Source organism: Delphinapterus leucas, chromosome 16 (assembly GCF_059928025.1).
Source record: "Delphinapterus leucas isolate spDelLeu-1000000601 "Yukka" chromosome 16, BTC_Dleu_Yukka2, whole genome shotgun sequence".
Taxonomy (NCBI): Eukaryota; Metazoa; Chordata; class Mammalia; order Artiodactyla; family Monodontidae; genus Delphinapterus; species Delphinapterus leucas.
Window position 1 is genome coordinate 23,411,950 of NC_143144.1, and position 23,466 is coordinate 23,435,415.

Sequence of the window (23,466 nt, forward strand, 5' to 3'; positions counted from 1 at the left end):
ATGCATTTCTACCTGAGAACCATCTGAGATGGAATTGTTATTATACCATTTGATAGGTGAGGATAATTGAGATTCAGATGCATTAAGTGACTTGCTCAAGATAGCAAAGTTATTTAGTGTTGGGGCTGGGATTCAAACCCAGGTTTTTTATGATAATCAGATGTTCTTTGATCCTTCTGGTATGAAAACAAAGCATAATTCCAGTTATTTTATCCACCATAAATAAATTTTTATTTGAAAGTCACTTTGAAGTTATTACTGCTTTTACCAGTTTATATTTTTTCTTTGTGTCTGTAAGGTTCCTTTGTAAGTATGATTTCTATTTATCTGTCTTACTTTAGCCTGAAACTTTAAAAGAAGATAAACAAGCATAGATTTAGTAGGAAATTCTAATGAACAAAAGAATTCAACAGATACTTTCTGACCACCTTCTGTGTGCTGTGTGTGTACAGAGATGAGGGTGTACAAAACAAAATGAGGTAGACAGAAAAGTAAACAGGCAAATGTGCATCGTAATAAGTGCTGTGTTTGGGGGTTAGGACAGTGAATTTTGGCAGCATACTGGAGAGGTACCCAACCCAGAAAAAAGAAGAAATCCCAGGGCCAACTCTCAGCTAAGAACTGAAGATTGTATAGAACTTGGCCCACTAAGATAGTGAAAAGAGGTGGAGAAAGGGAGCAGCCTGAGCAAAGAGGATATGTACAAAGATCTGAAGGCAGCACAGTTTGTTCATGAGACTATGCATATTTCATAGAATACAGATACGCTGAATTAACTACAAATTCAAGTTCAGTTTCTCTTCAAAGTGTGTCCTTGGATCAAGTCACATCACTAGTTCTACTTCTACTTCTTATCATGGTATGTGGCCACAGTTGTTAAATAATAATAAATAATAGTAACTACCATATACTGAACATTTACTAGATGTCAAGCACATTAATCACCCTTCAACTTATGAAATGGCTACTGTTATTACCCCTGTTTTACAAACAAGCAGAGGCTTACAGAGGTTAAGTAACTTTCTCGAGTTTATACAGCTAGGAACTGTCAGAACTAGGATTTGAACCAGATCCATCTAACTCCAAAGTGTTAGGTAACAACTGTTAAATTCAAACATTAAAGAAATCCTTAATTTTGAATGCTTGAAATTTTTATTATAATAATTTCTCATGACTATAAGCATCAGAACAGGCACACATTTACACCTCAACTGGCTCCTTTTTTTTTTTTTTTGGCCGCACCACAGGGTATGTGAGATCTTAATTCCCCAACCAAGGATCGAACGGTGCCCCCTGTAGTGGAAGCACAGAATCTTAACCACTAGACCGCCAGGGAAGTGACATTGGCTCCTTTTCTTTAAAAAACAACAACAAAGAAATAGTTGTAGAGAGAAGTGATTACTTATATGTGTATTTTCTTCTCCATTTTCACCATACATATAAACTTTTTGGAAGTTCTTCAACATTAACATCACCTTTACCCATGTACTGTTTGTTACTACCATCAGTTGAGTGCTCATTATACTGGCTGGCCCTGTTTTACGAGATTTGCAATCGTAATGTTATTAATCCTCACTCCCCAGGAAATAGACATTAGCCATGTTTTACAGACGAGGAATCCAAAGATCAAAGAAGTTAAGTAATTTTCTGAGTCACACAACTGCTAGGAGATGAAGCCAGAATTTGAAAACAGATTTATCTGATTCCAAAGCCAATGTTCACTCCATGTTGCCTCGAGATAAAAGCCATTAAAGAGCTAGAGACAAAGTTACATTAAAACACAATATACAGTGATGTCTAACTAATAGAGAGAAGACCATCCTGATTTATAAAGCACTGAATTTCCCCCCTCACATTTAAATATATACAGAAACTCAAACTTGGTTAATGGGATAGTTGATTTACAAATGGAAAGGATTTTCAATCAGTATATTAATTACATTTTCAAATAGCATTTTGTACCTTATTTCAATACCTTTAACTGTTCCTCTACAAAGTTAATGCACAAAGAGGCAAGTTTTCAGCTGGGATCTCAATTACATTTTCATATACTATTTTGTATATCATTCACTGTGCTTCAAAATTTAAAATAGCCATATAGTTCTATTTAATGAGCATATCATAATTTAACTAATTTCTTATTGGACATGGTTCCAATTTTTTAATATTATCATCCATACTATGATGAATATCTTTGTAGATAAATCTTTGCACCCTTCCAACCCCATTGCATTTTCAATTAATCTTTTTTTAAGGCACAATAAAGCTCACCCAAACAAGCGGCTCCAGTAGTGTTAATCTCAGGCTATGGAAGCATATGAAAAAACATTTTGCTGCAGGTGATCCTTTTAGCCATCTTTAATTGTCCTCTCAAGGTGACTGCCTACCTTGTCAGTTTAGAGGTTAGTTTTAGATAGCACTCTAAAAGTTTGAGAACTAGGGCAGTCCCTAGGAAGCCCTATTTGTAATATTTTGTGATATTACAGATATTTTTATTTATGATATGAGGCTGTCATATAAAAGAAAGAAGAAAAATTAACTGAAATAAATTTTGTCATAGAATGTTCAAGCCAGAAAATATTTAGGAGATTACTTTCCTCTCCATCTTCCAAGCACAAGGCACACAGTAGCCAAGAGTGGCAGATGGTCTTCATCTCCATTACCATCTCTGAGTGGCTGGTGGTGGCTGAGGGACTGGAGAGTTAAATAAGTGAAGGTCAATGGGAAGAATACTGTAATCAGTTAGCTGCGTCTCTTAAGGAGGAGAGAGAGGAGTAACCGCCTATGGGTTACAAGCTTGCTATCCTAGTAAATGTGTGAGTGAATAAATGGGTATAACATTAATAATATGAAAGTAGTTTGCATTACCAAAATTTCTAGTCCAAGGGACTTTGAACAAAAGTTATTGTACTATTTTTATAAGACTTTACGAATTATTTATTTTTGAATAAATATACCCATATAATTTATGTTAATATATAACTGATTAGAATATACTCATATAATTACAATTTAAAATTAAGAAAAGGGTATACAGTGAAAAGTGTCCTGTCCTGCACCCCACTTCCCTGTCTTCCATATCCCCTCTTCACCAATGTTAATTTAAGAGATTTTTTAAAAACCTACGCTCTAACTCACACCTTTGTAGAAATTAAAATAATTATACCTTATTTGAAAAAGCTAAATCATTATAGTTTTCAAGAGCACACTGAGCCTAAAAACAACACTGAATTTAAACAACTTGTCTCTAGTCATAAAATAAAAGCATTATTTATTTTCATGAGCTAGATCAAGTTTATATTTTCAATAACTAGATGAGATTATATTGTCAACATCTTTTAATTTCTGTTATTTTATTACATTCAGGGTAAGGGGGAGAGGATGGAGAGAAAACTCTCTGTGTATGAAAGCACTTTAAAACTAAAAACCCTTTAGAGATATTATCAAAATTATGTTTAGAAACTGTATTTAATACCTCTATAGTTATAGCATAGCTTTCAAAATTGAACTTGTATTTAAAGAATTTAATAAAGTGATAATCACCATGCTTTTATTTCCAATTTCAGGGAAACCTCATTCAGTTCCTCTCCATTTTACAATATGAGAATAATAATCTTTAAGTCTTTAAAGTAAATTTTGTGAAAGTATCAAAACTAGGCAATTTTTATTTTCAGATTTAAGTTCTTAAGCATCTATCATGCTGTAATAAACATAGACTTGTTATTCTGTAGAAATGATCCAAACTTTTTGTTATTATTGTTATTTTGTGACAGCATGCAAGACGACAGCCTAGAAGCTTCTACTTCCATATCTCAGCTTCTAAGAGAGAGCTATTTAGCTGAAACTAGACATCAGGGAAACAATGAGAGGAGTCGAGCAGAGCCTTCCTCCAACTCTTTCCATTTTGGCAGTCCTTCTGGAGCTGCTGAAGGTGGAGGAGGCCAAGATGACCTTCCAGATCTTTCAGCCTTTCTGAGCCAAGAAGAATTAGATGAAAGTGTCAATCTGGCAAGACTGGCAATCAACCACGACCCTTTGGAGAAAGCAGATGAAGCCCATGCTAGAAGATGTTTTTCTTCTGATCAGATGAAACACTCACCTAAATCAAGTTTGGACCCTAACTTCTGCCAGGATAACTCTCGAAGTCCTACCAACTCTAAAGAGAGCCTCCAGGAGGCAAAAAGGCCACAGTATAGTTCTGAAACCCAGTCCAAAAAAGTATTCTTAAATAAGGCTGCCGATTTCATTGAAGAGCTGTCATCCCTTTTCAAAGCCCATAGCTCCAAAAGGATTAGACCTCGTGCCTGCAAAAACCACAAGAATAAACTGGAATCTCAAAGCAAAGTTATGCAGGAAAACAGCTCCAGTTTCTCAGATCTATCAGAAGGAAGAGAAAGATCTTCTGTTCCCATCCCCATCCCTGCAGATACCAGGGATAATGAAGTGAACCATGCCCTTGAACAGCAGGAAGCCAAGAGGCGCGAAGCTGAGCAGGCTGCCAGTGAGGCAGATGGGGGAGACACCACCCCAGGGTCTTCTCCTTCGTCTTTGTACTATGAAGAACCTCTGGGGCAACCTCCCCGGTTCACTCAAAAGTTACGGAGCAGAGAAGTTCCAGAAGGAACCAGAGTACAGTTGGATTGCATAGTGGTAGGAATTCCACCACCTGAAGTAAGGTAAAAATGTCCCATTAGTAATGTTTGGTAATTACTTTCCATCTACTGTGATCCTCCTCATTTTATCTTTCACGTATGTGGTTTCAAAAATTATATACTCCCTTTGAGTCAGAGTTTAAAGCAACACTGTCTTAATAGAAGTGTAATATTAGACATACATTCAATTTACAATTTTCTAGTCATCACATTTTTAAAAAATAAAAAGAACTGGGTGAAATTAATTTTTAAAAATATATAATTTAACCAATATATTAAAAATATTACCATTTCAACATGTAATCAATATAAAAATTATTAGTAGGATATTTTACATTCCTTTTGTCACCGGGGCTTCAAAACTCAAGGTGAATTCTGCACTTAACAGCACATCTCAGTTTGGATGTTAAATTTTCCTAGGAAATACTTAATGTGCATTTAGATTTCAAAAAAATGTAGTTGAAAAAGTAGATTGTAAGACCCAAGTTGTTCCAAACATACTTAAAAATTCTGTAAGAACTGAACTGAGTATCGGCTTTGACATTTAAATTAATTAAAATTAAACACAATTAAAAATTCAGTTCCTCAGATGCACTGGCCACATTTCAAGTGCCCAATACCACATGTGGCTAATGAACATGCATTAGCACAGATCTACAGCCTGTAACTTAAAAAACAAAGTATTTATGACCTATACTCAATGAATACCTGTGGTATTTTTTCAATTAAAAAGAAAGCAAATAATAGAATAAAGTCTGATAGAATAAAGGAAGAATAAGGCTGTGACAAAGATCAATTTAAAGATTTATTTTACATGTATTGTATTTATTATATACGTTTTGATATCCACTTAATGAGCACTCTTCTCCCTAATGCCAAAGTCTTTCCCTAATATGACTGATGAGTAGAAGGGATATTCATCTTTTATGTGTCTACCATCAGCTTTTCTGGAAGTAAGTAAAGCTAAGCTTCAAGGCTCTTCATGTACACAGGCTACATCTAATTTTGTGTTCTAATTTTATTTTATTTTTTTAAGAGGTCTTTACACTTTTATGAGCTTCAGGCCCCACAAAATCTGGATCCAGTCTTAACCCCCAGGGTGACATTTGCTACCTCTTGTATTATAATGTAATAATATATGAATAATGTGCTGGAAATATATTACTTTTATAGAGAATTACTGGTATTTAGAGTCCTATAAGAGTTACTTTGCCTCCCTAACCACCTAATTACTACTAGAATACTATTTAACATTTATTCTAGTTATGTAAGCAGGGCCTCATCTTCTTTTTGCAAAATATTCATATTATAGGGTAATAATAGCACTAGTATTAATAATATCTTTAATTATGTATTCCTATTGATTAAAGGGATTTTAGTATAAAAACATATTCATATATTGAATTTTGCTTTTCAGAGTCAACACAAGGCAATATTAAATATTATTTCTACAGTGGCGTATACATTTTACTATTAGTTACCCAACTGACCTCCTTGAGGGCAGGGGTCCTATTGTTTTACCTTTGGATCTTGAGCACCAAGCATGGCTTCTAGCCTATAGTAGTTATGCATAATATAGTAGTCACTAAGTTATGAGTAAACTAATGCATAAAGAAACAGGAAAACAAGAAACTCAACTTAGACTTAAATCAGGAGTGATACAGTTGGACTAAGATGTGACAAAGGGTTGGAACTGCACAACACAGGGCAGTGTCTACTCTTCTACTCTGTGCAAGCCTGATGACACTCTCTGGAACTCTGGTCAGTAATGTTGGCAAGATGTCATCATAGCACTACAATGTATACCACTCAGTGGCATCTGGTCAGTCTAAGTAAGCTGGTAAGCACTCAAGTTACGGCACACATACAACTTACTTAGATTAATCCTATCCATTCCACTAGTTTCTGGTCATAGATTGGACTCTTTCAAAAAAATTAGACCAGATCATTCAAGACTCATCCTCCCCATTCTCGACCATGACAATCTCAGATACAAAAAAGACTTCAGTGCTCCCGTGAGAAAAATTACCCAGGTAGAATTACAAAATACCCATTCCTTGAAAACCAAAGTAACCTGGTGGTCACTCAGAAACTATTTAGTCAACCAATTAAATATTTACAAATTTAAAATGAAAGAAATATACGCAACTTCCATGTAGCAATACTAGTTTTTACCTGGAGAGCATTTCTTCAGTGATAGAATTCATGCCTGTATCCCAACCACTGTTTTGGTGGCAAGAAATTAATATGTACTCACTATTTTCTGAATTTCATGACAGTAACCATATTAAGAAAAAACTTAGGATTTTCCAAATAGACTATTAGCTGTCATCATTTTCCTAAGTACAGAACTTATATAACTCTAATCACAAAGCAAATATGTATTGAGCTTTTGCTCTAAACTCAGCACTGTGACCAGTGCAATGACAGAGACGGTATAAATGTGTCCCTGCTCTCAAGGAACTTGCAACCCAGTTAAAGAAATCATCCTAACTCTACTCAGTACTCTGTAATGACCTACATGGGAAAAGAATCTAAAAAAGAGCGGGTATATGTATATGTACAAGTGATTCACTTTGCTATACAGGAGAAACTAACACAACATTGTAAATCAACTATACGCCAATAAAAAAAATAATGACAACAAAAAGAAATCATCCTAATTTTTATAGGACAACCATAAGACCATCAGACTTCAGAGAAGGGCTGGAGGACTAGAAAGGTCAAAGAAGACTTCAGAGACATAAGGGAATTTTAGTTGAACCTTGAAGAGTAAGAAGAAGTTAGGTAGAAATTTAACTCATTTATGCATTCAACAAATACCTACTGAGTTACTAAAGTGACTCATTGATGGTACAAAACAATTGGGAGCTATTGGAGGTCAGGGACCTTGTTTTGAAACCAAGTCTAAAACTCTTCTAAGAGGGCAGCTCACAGTCTAATAGAGGAATCAGACAGACATATAATCAAAACATTGCAATACTGTGTAATAAGGGTTGTAACAGAAGTATGTATAGGATGCAATGGCAGCTCAAAGGAAGATGTGATATTTTGCCTGAAGTGCAGGATGAAGGAAACATTAATGCTGGAGGTGCCACTTTAGTTGATAAAACTAAGGGTGGAAGAGGAAAGCAAGGGGAAAGGCCTAGAGACGAATGTTTCCAGGGAACTGCAAGTACTTGGCTATGTGACGAACATGGGATAACAGGTGAGGAAAGATGAGAGAAAAGACAGAAGAAGTAGGCAGAGGGACAGGTCCTTTTAGGCCAGGTCAACTCAACATGTTTACATAAGTACAGATGCTGGAATAGTAACAGTATCTTTAGATGACAGTGAGGAGGCTGTACTAACTGGAAAACAGTGGAGCCAGATGATTTCGAAAAGCCTTGAAAGCAAAGTAGAATAGTTCAAAAGTGGTTTCAAAAGCAAGTGGAAAACATTTAAGGTTGTGTATAAGGATGTACTAAGATGAAAGGGCGAATTTAAGTAGAGTTAGTCTGGAAGAATGAGTTAGACCCCAAAAGAATGGAGCCATGAGGCCACTTAGGAAGCTGTGAAGGGTATTCCAGGCATCAGATGCTCTGATCAGACCAGGGTAGGGGTAGTGCAAAAGCAGAGAAAAGACGTGAGAGAGCAATATTTAGAATAAAAGAAACCAAGCCGAACTTGGTGACTGACTAGATAGGAAGGATGAGTTTGAAGCTGGGTACCTGAGAGGACTCTGGGGTCACTGTCAAGGTCTGAGAAACTGGAGGTGGATGATTTGAGTCTGAGGAGATGGAGGGACCATATCCAGTAGACAGTCAAAATGCAGGATTAAAGGTCAAATGAGAGGGTAGTGGAACTGGAGACATTCCAAGGAATGCCCTGGACACTGGGAAATTTGGACACAGTATCTCTGGCATTACAAAGGGACTATAAATACAGGTAACACTTGGAACTAACTTCTAGCTGTGCTAGACTGGGCCAGGGTTTTCCAACCTTCTTTTGGCAGTAATTCCTCCTCCCGTTTTTCTCCCCACAGTAAATCTGTTACATGACCCCAATACATAGTTCACACACACATGCACTTTTTTTTTCTTTTCTTTTTTTTAAAATTTTTATTGGAGTATAGTTGCTTTACAATACTGTGTTAGTTTCTGCTGTATAGCAACACACACACACTTTTTAAAGATAAAATTAGTGCTTCTGGGATTGAAGAGAGTTGGGGTGGAGGGGGGCATGCAGTCCTACCTTTTTGCTCACCACTGAAATTCCTAAAGCACCTCCATAGAACCCAGACGCACGGATTTTGATTTGGAGAACGCCTTTAAGAATGCATTAAAATAATGAGACACTTTGGTTTGCCATAAAGGAAAACACAGTCAAAAAGAAAAGTATCCTTTTTGCTATTTTTGCAAGAAAATGTAATACATATGCCTGGCAACTGAAGTCTAACCTTGTATGTGTGTGCCTCTTTGTGTTCTCAGTATTCTACCCATGCTTTTATAACCCTAGTTTAGCAAATTGAAGAATCCTTTTTGCCTATATTTGTTGATTTCCAAGTCGACTGGGAAGAAACTGTTTTGTTTTGTAAGGGTAGGATCCTATATCATTAAAGCTAGCTGTTTTGAAAGCTTGTTAATCTTGAACATAGCTTCATTGGAGGAGTTGAAATACATTCATGCGTTACCCACAGATGAAAGAGTCTGCAGGAATTCACAGCAAATGGCCATGATCCCTTTTTGTATCCTGACTCAAAATTCTTTTCCCAGGAATGTACAGCTGGGTCACACTAAGTATGTTTGCTTGTACATAACGCTCTGAAGCAGCAAAAATTTACCTTTTATAGATGCTGATATCTGCTTTGGCTATTAAGTTTTTGCTATTGCTACTTCTGGACATTTGCCTGTAAGTGGCGTGCTGAGGGAATAAATTAGCTGTAAAGACAAAGGATGCTTGGGAATTCCCTGGCGGTCCAGTGGTTAGGACTCCACGTTTGCACTGTCAAGGGCACCCGCTAAGATCTCACAAGCCATGTGGCATGACCAAAAAAAAAGACAAAGGATGTTTTAAATGATATAGGGAAATTTTAAAATATTATAAATAATTATATATGATATGTAATGTAAAATATTATGTAAACATTTTAAAACATTACCTTATTTAGGGGCATTTTCTTCTACCTTCTGGGAAAATCTATATACCTTCATTTACTCATTCATGCAACAAATATTAAGTGTTTATTATGTGCCATGTACTGTTCCAGGCAATAGGATTAAAGCAGCGAACAAGGAAAATTCCCTGCCTTCATGGATCTTAGAATCTAGAAAAGAACACAGAGAAAAATTCCAGTGATTATGTAATTACAATTGTGATAAATGTTATAAAGGAGGGTGCATAAAGCAAAGGGACCAAACCTTGTGAATGGGTTGGGGAAGGTTTTCCTAAAAAGTGGTATTTAAGCTGAGACATAAAAGATGACTAGGAGTTAGGCCAGCAAAGCGGAATTTAGGGAAGAGTGTTGCAGGGTGAGGGAATAACAAATTTGAGGCAGTGAGACAATGGTTAACTTTAAGGAACTGATGTCACCAGAACATAAAGAGTGAGGAGGAAATGGTTTGGGATAAGTTCAGAGAGGGAGGACAGAGGCTGGATTTCAAGAGCCTCCCAGAACAAGCTACTCAAAGTGGGTCCCTGGACCAGCAGGTCAGCATCACCTGGAGCCTTGGTGGATATGCAAATTTGCAGGTTCTACCTTGGACCTACTGAATTAGGATCTCTAGAGCGCAGGCCCAGACATCGGTGCTTTAACAAAGTGCCGTTTGTTTCTGTGCTGAGGACTTCTGCAATCTCTACAGAGACCTCATCGCCCGGGGGGCTGGCCCCTTGCTCTGCTCCTTGACCTGAAGGTTGTAATCTCTACTTCATGTTCTAGCACCTGCTCCTCAGTTCCTACTCCAACAGTACACCCCTCACAGCCTCTTTCTGTTGGTGTCACTCACCCTAGCAGGTGGTTCTTTGAGGTAGATCTGTTTTGAGATAGAAAACCAAGCTAATGTCTGTGGTGTCCACTTGGCCCATGGGAAAACCTACATCTTTGCCCTCACAAACTTTGGAAATGTTGGCGGTTTCCAACGCAGCCCTCTCTTCTTGCTCTTCCCTCTTGGACAATGCTAAATATCCTTTCACCTTAAAAGTTTTTGAGGCGGGCTTCCCTGGTGGCGCAGTGGTTGAGAGTCCGCCTGCCAATGCAGGGGACACGCGTTCGTGCCCCGGTCCGGGAACATACCACATGCCGCAGAGCGGCTGGGCCCGTGAGCCATGGCCGCTGAGCCTGCGCGTCCAGAGCCTGTGCTCCGCAGCGGGAGAGGCCACAACAGTGAGAGGCCCGCGTACCGCAAAAAAAAAAAAAAAAAAAAGTTTTTGAGGCAAGAGCTGGGTAAAGCCTCTGTACCACCACCAACTCCAGAGGCTACAAGTCAAGATCTCCAAGGGATTCTGTAGAAGTCCCTGTCACTTGCCTACTAACCTTCTCTATTCAATCTCTCAACCTTCTTATCTATACTCCCAAAGTGGAAAAGGATCACCAGACGGAATTTTCTGAATTGTTTTACAAGTGCATTTTGAACAGATACTGAAGAATATCTACAATATGGATATATTATAAGAATAATAGCACAGATACCTGTGTGCCCGCCTTACTATCATTTTTAAATCTACTGTCTTCCTGATCCTGTCCCTTCCTCCCTGCTCAGAGGTAACCACTAGCCCAAATCTTGTTTTCTCTTTAAATTTTTCTTAACAGTTTTTCTTCATAATTTTACAACGTATCCTTATGTCCTTAAACAATATTGGTACAGAAGTATTTACAGGTGAAACGACACAAAGTCCTATATTTACATTAAAATAAGTCAAAGTGGGGAAAAGAGGAAGGTATAAAAGAAACATCTGCCGTTTGTTGAAGCTCAGTGATGCGTGCGTGGGGGTTCATAATACAGCTTCTCTACTTTGTGTACATTTGTAAGTTTCCATAATAAAGAGTTTAAAAAAATTTTTTAAAATTTTACTGTTGTAAAATGCTTATGTAAGTGGAATCATAATGTACGTATTCTTCTACTACTTGCATTTTTTTCTCTAAAAAGTATACCTGTGATGCTGCGTGTAACTCTCATTCATTCACTTTCGTTGCTACATAGTATTTTACTGTAAGGTGAGAGAATTGTATCACTGATGTACATTTGGGTTGTTTTCAGTTATTTTCCTAATAGGAACAATGGTATTATAAATGTTCTAGCATAGTCTCCTGGTGCACGAGTACGTCTAGGCATGGAATTGCTGGCAGAGTATGTACAACTTCAACTTTATAATAACACCAGATTATTTTCCAAAGGAATTGTTTCAATTTACATTCCGACCAACATTACATAAGTGTTCTGGTTGTTCTACATTGTAATATGGATATTATCAGACGTTTTAATTTTTGCAAATCTGATAGGTATAAAGGCTTCTTGTGATTTTCATTTTCATTTTCACAAATCTCAACTAATGAGGTTGAGATTTTTTTAAATATGTTTATTGATCATTTAGGGTTCATTTTCTATGAGGGGTCTGTTTACATCTTTCACTAGTTTTTCTATCAGTTTGTTCTTTTCTCATTGATTTGTAAGAATTTTAAAAATATGATTAGGAAACTAATCATTTGACATTGTGTGTTATGAAAATATTCTCTCCCCATTTGATCTTTCTTTATGGTGTCTTTTGATAATTAGATATTTTTAACTTTAGTATCAAATTAACTGAAGTTTCCTTTATGGTTTTGGTTTTTATAGTTTGAGTCTAGTGTACCAAGAATTTTCCACCTGGAAGAACTCAATAAATGTTAATAAAAGTTAAAGCATAGACATAACCATCCCACCTGTAACCCCACACTCCTATAAGTGAAATATAGACATTGGACATGAAAACTTAAGCTCGTTAACTCAGTAGTGGTCAAACAGGACATACAAAACACTGAACTGTGTTACGAAATCCAACATAGCTTTGAGTCCTGTTAGAAAATGTCTACTATTATATACTCCAGTTGCACTCTCTATATGAAGAGTCATTCTGATGCATGGAGAGAGCTGAAGATGTCAGTAAGTAAATAAACTACCTTTTGGCTATTTCAGGGCTTACATTCTTTACTTAAGAGACCAGGCATCTAGTCCCCAAGCCTTCTTGAAAAATGAAAATGAAACAGACTAGAGGCTGTAATAATCTTAATTTGAATTCATTCACTTAACATTCATACAACAAACATTTTTTGGAACGGCTATGTCGTGCCATACGCTGTGCTAGGAACCAGATAAACAAGTGGTAAACCAAACAAAAATGATAATCTCTGTCCTGTGGTGTTTATTGTCCAGTAAGGGAGAGAGATCTTAAACAAATAAACCTATAAGTAAACATATAATTATAAGTGATATGTAGGTTCTGTGAAGTAAACAAACAGGGTATTAGGAGAGGGAGTAGTAGGAGGTGGGGCAGGGACGTTGGAAAGGCTGGGTCAGGGTTAACCGAAGGCTCTCAGTAATCATTCTTTTAATGAGCATTATTACTGGTGAGCCACAATAACACATTCAAATAATGTTTAGGAGTTGTTAATGTGCTAAAACAATGAGTCATAATATTTAGCCACACCATATTTTAGACAAAATAGTAACCTAAGAGCAGAATGGTGGTATGTAGCTTAAAAGTCCAGTTAAATCTGAAAAATGTGTCTCTTCAGTGTCTTCATTCCCAGGCTTGGTAGCTAGCCAAATCAGCAAGTCTGGCAAGCTGTCCTTAGTGCATTAAAGATGGAGCCTTCTTTATCACTTGGACTTGTCCCATTTCCCCAGATCACTGACTCATTTCTGCTGAACCATGAATCATGTCTGGCATCCAGTGCCATTCTGTAAGTGTCATGGAGATCTGGAGTTCTAAAAACATGCATCTGGGCAGGGTACTTCTATGAAAGCATTCCCTAACGTGGATAGACGTCTGAGGAGAGCATGTTTCCTTCTTCCCCTCAAAAGTCTTCAGAGTAGCTGGGTAAATTTTAATTTCTTTTCAGAAGGCAGCCTGACTGGTGCATTATTTCTCAGTGGGTCATGGTGTTAAGGTAAGAGTGACAGTGGTTACTAGCTGTCCTTTGGGGCTGGCTGAAGCCATCCTGGCCATCTGAGTAAGGACAAAAATGTTTCTGACAGAGAGTTTGGGCATTTGAATCACTCCACTTATCGCCTCCAGCTGTCCAATTGTTCAGAGATGTTTCCACTCTCATTCTGGTAAAGAAGAGAAATGTTATCCAAAGAAATGAGATAACCTTATAGTGTTTATATAAGGGAAGGTGTTTGTTTTGAAATATTTATATTTGTCTTATCAAATTAATACAGGTACATTGCTTAACAAGTCAAATAATATTAAAAAAGAGACCATTTTCAACTATTTTTACAGTTTCCTATTTATTCACCTCTAGATTTCTAAATTATATGCCAGTGGTTCTCAAACTTTTTGTTCTTAGGACCCCTTTACCGTCTAAAAAATTATTGAGACGCAAAAGAGGTTCTGTCTATGTGAATTATACCTATAATTATCATATTAGACATTAAAACTGAGGAACTTTTTAAATAGTTGCTTACTTATTTTAAAATAACAGTGATAAACATGCTCATACAAATAATTTTATGAAAAGTAACTGTATTTTCCCAAAAAAATATTTGAGTGAGAAGAGTGACATTGTTTCACGTTTTCTGCAAACCTCGTTAATGTCTGGCGTAATAGAAGACAGCTAGATTGTCCTATCTACTTCTGCACTTGGTTTGCTGCGATATGTTGTCTGGGTTGCAGTTAACTTTAAAAATCTGGCATTGTACAGATATGTAGCTGGAAGCAGGAGGAATACTTTAATAGCCCTTTCAGATAATGTGGCTATTCTGATTTGATACTACATGAAAATTCAACTGCAGTAGTTTCTTAAAGGTTAGTTGCAATGTGAAATCTGAAACCATACCAATGAACTTTTGTACCCTGCTGTACTAAAACCCTCTGTCTGTCTTGAACTTTGAATGGATAACATCACGTATTGGTCATTTGGAAAATGAGTAATGTAGATCTTCCAAATGTTGACACATTTTATTATATAATATTTAGAAAATCATATATGTTAATATCATGGATTTCATTAAAAATCTCTTTAAGTATTAGGAAGCCCTAAACTCACTATGGGAGATACAAGTTTTCCAAAACTCTAATTTTTCCTTGAAAGCTCAAATTTTTTCATTGGCAACAAATGGGATCAGTTATTTTTACTCGAAACAACAGGCTTACTTCCTTCATTTTTGAGAAAACGTCTGCCAAATACCCAAATCTGAATAACCATAATTTGTCAGCTGTTCTTTCAAGTTAAGATACTGCCTCATGCACTAAATGCCTAGTTCAACTTAAAAAGCCACATAAGTGCTCTTCCGTATTCAGGAGAAATGCTTTATGCGACTTCCCATTTCGCCACCCAGAACGTTAAAAAGATGTGGACTCGAGGTTGAGATGCAATAAATGTAATGATTTTTACTGCTTCATTGAGGACATTTTTAAGTGAACCTGGCTTTTTTTTTTTTTTACCTGCAAGTGTGGTGGTGAAGAACCCAATGACCCCTACTCAGTTTTATGCTGCTGAAGCACCAGTAATTTTACCCACTGTGGCTTTTGCACCATCAGTGTAAATGTTAACACAGTGAAAGGCAAATACTATCTTAGTATTGTAGGAAATCAGTTTTGTCTTCACAGAAAGTGAAAGTGAAGAGAACCACTGTAATACGCTTATAAAGCACTACTGCTTGCTATGCTGATGCTATTTGCTCTTTACTTCCTGTTCCAGAAGATGGTGGTTTAGCACCCCTTCACTAAACCAGAACCTCCATTGTTCCTTCCTTCATTGCCTCAGTATAATCATAGCACACTCTTGTTTTAAAAAATTGAATGTTTAACTTCTTGTTACTATGTAAGTATTATTTTCTGCCAAGCCCAATAGGGAAAAATGACTGCTTCCTTGCTTGTATAACTTTTAGTTTTCACCTGGAGTTGATGACTGTCTCGTTTTTTATATGCTTAGCTCTGTGGTCCTAAGACAATTCATCTCAGTTTTCCAATCTATTTGTAAAACATTTCCTAAATACTCTGTTCCACACAGTTAAGCCGCCAGGCCCATCTATTTTTTACCCTTCTTCCTCTTGCTCCAATATGGAGCAGCTACTCACACAGCCAACAACTCAGCCTTCAGCCTGGGGCATCTCCTAACTGCTCAGAAGAGAGGATGCAACCTGCTGGGGGAATCTAAATGTTCATTTTCTAAACCTGCAATCAGTGACCCTATTTTAAGCTCTGTATCTCCCTCCTCCATTGTCAGTGTGTTTCCACACCCCCAAACTTGTATCTCTAAATCCTGAAACTTGCTGCACAAATTGCTTGCTTTCACTGACATCCCCAAGTAGGCACTTAGTTTTCAGATTTTTCAACTCTCCTCGCTTCTCATTCTGCTTTCCACCTTCCAAAAGTGTTTGAGGTCTCAGGTCTGCTGTTATCTCCCTTCCCATTCTTTTGGACCTTGTGCTTTTATCCCTTTAAAAACCTCCTTTATTCTCATTTTAGGGTCATTTCCAGCAGAGAGTAAAGATAAACACATGTTTTTCTGGACATTCACTATTTGTATCTACAACTACCTTGCTCTGACGGTTTGTTCATACAAGCTCCATGGGGTCCTGCTGAGATTCATGCTTTGGAAGATTTAGAAACCCATTTCAGCAGCTGCATGTACTGCTGCTGCCACAACAGATCAAACAATGGCAGAGAATTTGATGAAGCAAATAAAATACTTACGAAATATTAACTATCAATTCTTTCCATCATTTGGTCTTTCAACAAATCCAACACAATTTTTCTGCATACCTACTATGTGCCGGGATGCTGCTGTAAGTGTGGGATTATATTGGTAAGACTGACAAGGTCCTCTCGTGGAGTTTATAATACAGTAGGGGGAGCAAATAATAACAAAGTCAGCAAGCATATAAGATAATTTCAGATAATAATAAGTGCTATGAAGATAACACAAGAGGATAATGTGAGAGTGTCTGAGGATAAAGAAGCTACATTAGGAAGAGGTTCAGGGACGGCCTCTCCGAGGAGGTGACATTTGAACTGAGGCCTGACTGATGAGAAGGGCCTATTTTTATAAAGACTGGGGGACAAGGATTTCAGGAAGTACAAAAATCCTAACATGGAGAGTAGCTTAATGTGTTCACAGAATAGAAAGAAGACCAATGTGGTTGCAACACAGTAAAGGGAGAATGATGAGAGAAGGGATCCAGCAGTCAGAGCTGGGATGAATGTTATCCCAAGTAGAGGTGATAATTGAAACTAAGGGATGAGGTAATGGCCAAAGGAGAAAGTGTACAGAAAACTGGACTAGGCAGTGTGGATGCTGCATGAGCTTGTAAGCCACCGTCCCTACCTTCAAAGAACTTACAATTTAGTGAAATTGGTGAGACAAGACAGATTCCCCAAATAGAGGATTATAAAAGACAGTATAAGGGAGATGGGCTCAGTGCTTTGCGATGACCTAGAGGGAGGGGATATGGGGACATGTGTATGCATATGGCTCATTCGCTTTGTTGTGCAACAGAAACTAACATGGTATTGTGAAGCAATTATACTCCAATAAAGAGCTATTTAAAAAAAAGACAGTATATAATCAAGCCTTGCATGACACAGTATAGTTTAAAAAGAAAAAGGTAAACAATCATTGAGAATTGATGGTAAAAGGTGCTTTGCGTAGAAGGTGATACCTGAGCCAAACTGATGGATGAGTTATATTTGCAGTAGCTGAAAGGTGAGGAAGAGAATCTCAGCTAGAGAGAAACACATGAGCAGAGGCTCGAATGTAGGGGTGAATATGACATACTTATGGAACAGCAGAGAAAAGCTTAACTCTTGGGAAGCCATTGAATAGGTGAGTTTTCTTAAATGTGCTTTAGAATCTTGCTTTATAAATGGTGGGAGGGAGGGGTTCAAGCACTGAGTGGTTAGATCTCAAATTACAATAAAGATTAACGATTGCCAGGACTCCTTAATTTTTGACATTGAATAATGGTAACGTCTCCACCTAATTTCTTTTTAATATGATGTTGATTAATAATTATTACTTTAAAAATGAAAACAATTCTAAAAAGTGGTACACTGAGACACCTCACCCCATCTGTCTTCATCCATCTTGTTTCCCCTCACCCCAATAGGAAGCCACTTTGATTTTCATTCCATTCTTTCCAGTTTTCCTTACGCATATGCAAACACCATGACTATATCTTATTTCCTGCCCCCTGTTTTAGTTTCCTAGGGCTACTATAACAAAGTACCACAAACTTGATGGCTTACACAACAGAAATTTACTGTCTCACACTTCTGGAGGCTAGGAGTCCAGAATCAAAGTATCAGCAGGGCTGTGCTCCCTCTGAAACTCTGAGAAGACTCCTTCCTTGTCTTTTCTAGCTTCTGGTGGTGGTGTTCCTTGGCATTCATTGGCTTGTGGCTGCATCACTTCAATTTCTTCTTTCAGTTGTATCATTCTTAATAGGAGCCACTTGCTAATTTCCTGAAAAAAGTGTCACTGTGAATCCTGCCATTCCTTCTCATCGTTACAACCAAATTACACCATAATAATGGACTGTTTAATGTTCTGACTCTAAGTTTGCCACAGTTTTCTTCTCAGGGAATATCTGGAGCCATTTATGTTATTAATTCTCACATTTCAGTCATGCCAATGTTCTTCCTTGCAGGTGGTACTGTGAAGGCAAGGAGCTTGAAAATTCCCCAGACGTTCACATCATCCAGGCAGGAAAACTGCACTCACTGACCATTGCTGAAGCCTTTGAAGAGGACACAGGACGCTATTCCTGCTTTGCTTCTAACATCTATGGGACAGATTCAACTTCTGCTGAGATTTACATAGAAGGTAAAGCAAAATACTCTTGGAGCATGGCACTTACTAGTAAGATATATAGTTATAATAAATAAGTATTTATTGAGGGCCTGCTCTACCACACACTCTTCAGTGGGGATAACAGCAGTGAGCCAAACAGACAAAAATCCCTAGGTTCGTGGATAGATGGCATTTACATTGTAATAGAAGAGACAGAAAATAAATGAGATAAATAAAATATATAATATGTTAGGTACATGAAATGATTCTGATCATCAATTTCAATGTGTGTGTGTCTCATGGGGGAGGTGGTTCCCACACCAGCAACAAGCAATTCTTCACGGCACCAATTTGGTTTCCTACAGTTTAACTCAATTCTGACCCATCTACCTGGAGATGGTGTCAGATCCAACAAGTTAAGAGCTCAGTCCCACAAGACTGCTCACCCCCACCCCCTTCAGATGCCAATCCCACGCAGTAGGTGGACAGGTTACCCACAACTTCTGTCTGACTTGGCTACAAATTGGAGGTTCTCACAAGCCCCTCTTCAGGTTCAATTAATTTGCTAGGGTCGCTCACAGAACTCAGGGAAACAATTATTTTTACCGGTTTACTACAGGGTGTGATAAAGGATATAGATGAACAGCCAGATGAAGAGATACATAGGGCGAGGTGGGAGGGTCCTGAGCACAGGAGCTCTGTCCCCGTGGAGTTGGGGTGCGTCACCCTCCCAGTGTGCTTACGTTCACCAACCTAGAAGCTCTCCAAACCCCATACTATTAGAATTTTATGGAGGTGTCCTCACACAGGCATGATCAACTATTAACTCCATTTCCTGCCCTTCTACCCTCTCTGGAGTATGAGGTGTGGGGCTGAAAATTCCAAGCGTCAAAATTATGGCTTGGTTTTCGGGTGACCAGCCCGCACCCAGGAGCCATCCCGAGTCACCTCATTAGAACAAAGGATGCTTCCAGTGCTCTCATCACATAGGAATTCATTAGAGTTTTAGGAGCCCTGTGTCAGGGACCTGGTCAAAGACAAGTATTAGAACAAGAGATGCTCCTAAGTGCTCATCACTTAGGGAATTATAAGGCTGAAGCTCTGTGCCGGGAACCAGGGGCAGAGACCAAAATATATGTTTTCTGTTATCTTACAGCATATATAAGCATATGAAAGAAATAGAAAGCAAGGAAAAGGGATAGGAAGTATGTGTATGTATATATGCGGCGTGTGTGTTTGCATGCATGTGTGTGTGTGTGTACAGGCGGATGTACAAGACCTCACTCACCAGGTGACATATAAATGAAGACCTGAAGGAACTGAGGGAGTGAGCCACAAAGATAGATATTCAAGGGAAAAACATTCTAGGCAGAGAAATCAGTAAGTGCAGTGGCCCAGAAGAGGGAGTGTGTCTGTCTTAGGGTACGGAGATGAGCAGTTGAGATCAGAAGTTCAAGATGGGGTGAAGGTGGGAGGAAGCAGGTGAGCAGGTCATGTAGGTCCTCACGGGTCACTCCAAGGACCTGACTTTTACTCTGAAGGAGATGGGAAGCTCTGGAGGATTCTAGTCAGAGATGTGACATGATCGGACTTAGTTTTTAGCAGGGCCACTCTGGCTCCTGGTTGAAAATATACCAAAAGGAGCAGAAGCAGGGAGACCATTTGGGAGCCTTGGAAAGGCATTTATATCAGGACCAAAATTAGATGACTAATTTTAGGGAACAAATCAATTTATTTACCTTGTATATTGACCTCAGTTTTTGTCCCTATTTATCTCATCCTCTGAGTTTTTTCTGGGAGCCATTCTTTTTTTTTTTTTTTTAATTTATTTTATTTATTTATTTAGTTTTGGCTGAGTTAGGTTTTCGTTGCTGCGAGCGGGCTTTCTCTAGTTGCGGCGAGCGGGGGCTACTCTTTGTTGCGGTGCGCGGGCTTCTCATTGCGGTGGCTTCTCTTGTTGCGGATCACGGGCTCTAGGCACATGGGCTTCAGTAGTTGTGGCATGTGGGCTCTAGAGCACAGGCTCAGTAGTTGCGGCGCACGGGCTTAGTTGCTCTGCGGCATGTGGGATCATCCCAGACTAGGGCTCGAACCTGTGTCCCCTGCATTGGCAGGTGGATTCTTAACCACTGCACCACCAGAGAAGCCCTGGGAGCCATTCTTTAGTACTTTTATCATCTCTAATACCTTATGTATGCCTTGCTTTTAGCACTTAAATATTGTATTATTATGGTATAAAGGCGGGAACTGTCTCATTCTTCTTTATATCTCCAACACCTTATGTAGTACCAAGTACATAGTGGTTATTTAATAAACTTTTATTGAAGAGATGAATGAATAATGATAATAACAATGAATAATATATGAATAGAAGTGTGTTACATGTTTTCATCCTCAAATATCTGGAGTACAATAAATACCTCCAGATTTAGCTATGTGATATCTTCCTGGAATTCACTATCTTGAGAAGCAAAGCCAGGATCAAAGCTCTGCTAACAGTGCTGAGATTGGATAGCTGATTTTTAAAAATTTGTAGTAACAGAGCTTCAAACACCCCCACTCCCAAGATGAAATGTGACTTGTTAATATTAGGACTGGATGGAAGAGCATCACCTACACCTACAACGTTTGGAATCTAATGTAATCCCTTCTTTTATTTAATCTATGTAGGCCAAGAGCAAGAGGATTTATGGACACCACAGAAGGTCTGCAAAGACTGCTCTGTTAGTCTAAAGGCATCAGCAGGTGTTTTATATACAAGAACACGTGGAATTTGGGCCAGTTAATTTGAACTCTGTCACTAACTAGCCATGTGACCTGAGCAAGTACTTCAACTACTAAGGGTCTAGCTCCTCATCTATAAACTAGGTGTTAGTTTAGGGAATCACTGAGATTATTTCTAGGTCTAAAATTCTATAGGTCTTCAAATGCCTAGGAACCAGTTTAAGAAAAATTTTTTTAGGGGTCTTCCCTGGTGGCACAGTGGTTAGGACTCTGCACTCCCAATGCAGGGGGCCTGGGTTCGATCCCTGGTCAGGGAACTAGATCCCACATTCATGCCGCAAGAGTTCACATGCCACAACTAAGGAGCCCGCGAGCCACAACTAAAACCCAGCACAACCAAATAAAAAAATAAATAAATACATTAAAAAAATTTTTTTAATTACATGTCTTATTTTTTTTTTTCAGGGGTTTCTTCTTCTGACTCAGAAGGGGACCCTAACAAGGACGAAATGAATCGGTAATTCCAATTTTCTATCTTATTTAGCATCCTCGGGTCCTGAGAAAGCTGCTAATTGTTTAGTAGAACTTGAAGAGGGGGTCTCCAGGGTTTGACCTCAAAAAAAAAATAAGATTGGGTGGATTTGGAGAAAATGCTATTACTTTTGCTTGTTGCTGCTTAAAAGATTAATTTTAATATTCCCAATATTTTAAAAATGAAGTATCACGTATGAAATATCATCATACTTATATGTAAAAAGTAAAAAACAAATAACTCAGTGGTTAAAAAAAATTCATGTTTTCTAACTAAGTAATAGTATTCAAAATAACACACAGTCTGGTGAACAAAAATTATATGTATGAGTGATTTGGGCAAGACACAGCCTTTTTGCTAAACGATTGTATTGGGTAGTGAACAAAGTTACATTACTTTCCACAACCATTGGCTAAGCACGTCCTCTACACCAAGAACTTCACTAGATGCACTGGGTACTAAGAAAAATCAGATGCTTCCTGCCTTCAAGAGGCTCACAGTCTAGGAGAGGGAAATATATGTATAGCAAATATAGCAAAAGATGTATACCACACATATAGACAGTAAGAGTAATAAAGTGTAATAGACTATGATATAACCATGTGCAGGGTTTAAGGACTTGGCACAAAGGGCTCTTTATTGGTTGGGGAGGGAAAGAGAGATCAGGAAAGGCTTCACAGAGTTGGTGACCTTGAGCTGGGTCTTAAAAGAGCAGTAGGTGGACACCCCCGAACAAGGGAGGAAAGGGTGTTTCGGGAAGAGGAGACTGTGGACAGAAGGCATGGGAACTAGAAACAGACACAACAGCCATCCCTTGAGACTACCTGAAACATGGGCAATGTATGGAAGACAGGTTAAGGAGCCGATAACTGAATTTGCATATTCTTTCCTCTCCTACAGAAGGCAAGCTCTTAAGGGCAGAAATCATGACTTATTCTTCAAAATGTGGGGGGTATGCCTACTTTGGAATGATAATTTGCTTTTAGCTTTTGTGCACACATGAAAATTCATAACCAGAGTAAATGATTTCTCCCTTTAACTCTCTTCCTTATCATTCTCATGGCTTCAGTTCAGTTCCTCTTCTTTCCTGTCTCTTTATGCCAGTCCCCTCCTTACAGATACTCCAACCTTTTTCTCTTTTACAGTCTCCAAACTACATACAGCCATTTCAAAGATAATTATGATCTTATCATTTTCCCGACTTAAAAAAATTATTACCTATGGGAAAATAAAAATCAAACGCAAAACAAACGACATTTTAAAAAATCTCAACGTGGGCATACAAAGCTTTATTCAATAGAGTATCAACCAGGCTTTCCTGCCCCTCCTCCCCCAATCCCCCACCTCAGGCTCTCTACATGGCTGCCATCTCACTCAAACAATGTGTGGTTCATTTTCACCCCTTCGTTCAAGCTGTTCACTTTGCTAGGAATGACATATCTTCTCTGCCTGGCAAACTCTTATTTATCCTTCAAAGCCCAGTCAAGTTCTATAATAAGCTCCTCTGCCATTGCACATACATCGCTCCTTCCTCAAGGCTCTCATAACATGGGTATGAATTAGAGCCTAATGGGTATGAGTTTGAT

At 38.2% G+C, this 23,466-nt stretch overlaps 1 protein-coding gene and 1 long non-coding RNA gene across 2 annotated transcripts in view; one reads left to right on the top strand and one right to left on the bottom strand.

Annotated features, from left to right (window-relative positions):
* Positions 1 to 23,466, bottom strand: part of LOC149747233 (uncharacterized) — a 100,483-nt gene that overhangs the window by 23,340 nt on the left and 53,677 nt on the right. Inside the window, exon 2 of the long non-coding RNA XR_016388059.1 lies at positions 1 to 13,939. This exon is cut by the window's left edge and continues 23,340 nt beyond it. This is a non-coding gene — a long non-coding RNA (uncharacterized LOC149747233). The remainder of the gene's footprint in view (positions 13,940 to 23,466) is intronic.
* MYPN (myopalladin) overlaps positions 2,553 to 23,466 on the top strand; it is a 67,728-nt gene continuing 46,814 nt past the window's right edge. The window contains exons 1-3 of the mRNA XM_089897575.1: positions 2,553 to 4,676; positions 18,482 to 18,657; positions 21,814 to 21,865. Of these exons, the coding sequence (XP_089753701.1) occupies positions 3,775 to 4,676; positions 18,482 to 18,657; positions 21,814 to 21,865 (1,130 nt within the window). The 5' untranslated portion in view covers positions 2,553 to 3,774. The remainder of the gene's footprint in view (positions 4,677 to 18,481; positions 18,658 to 21,813; positions 21,866 to 23,466) is intronic.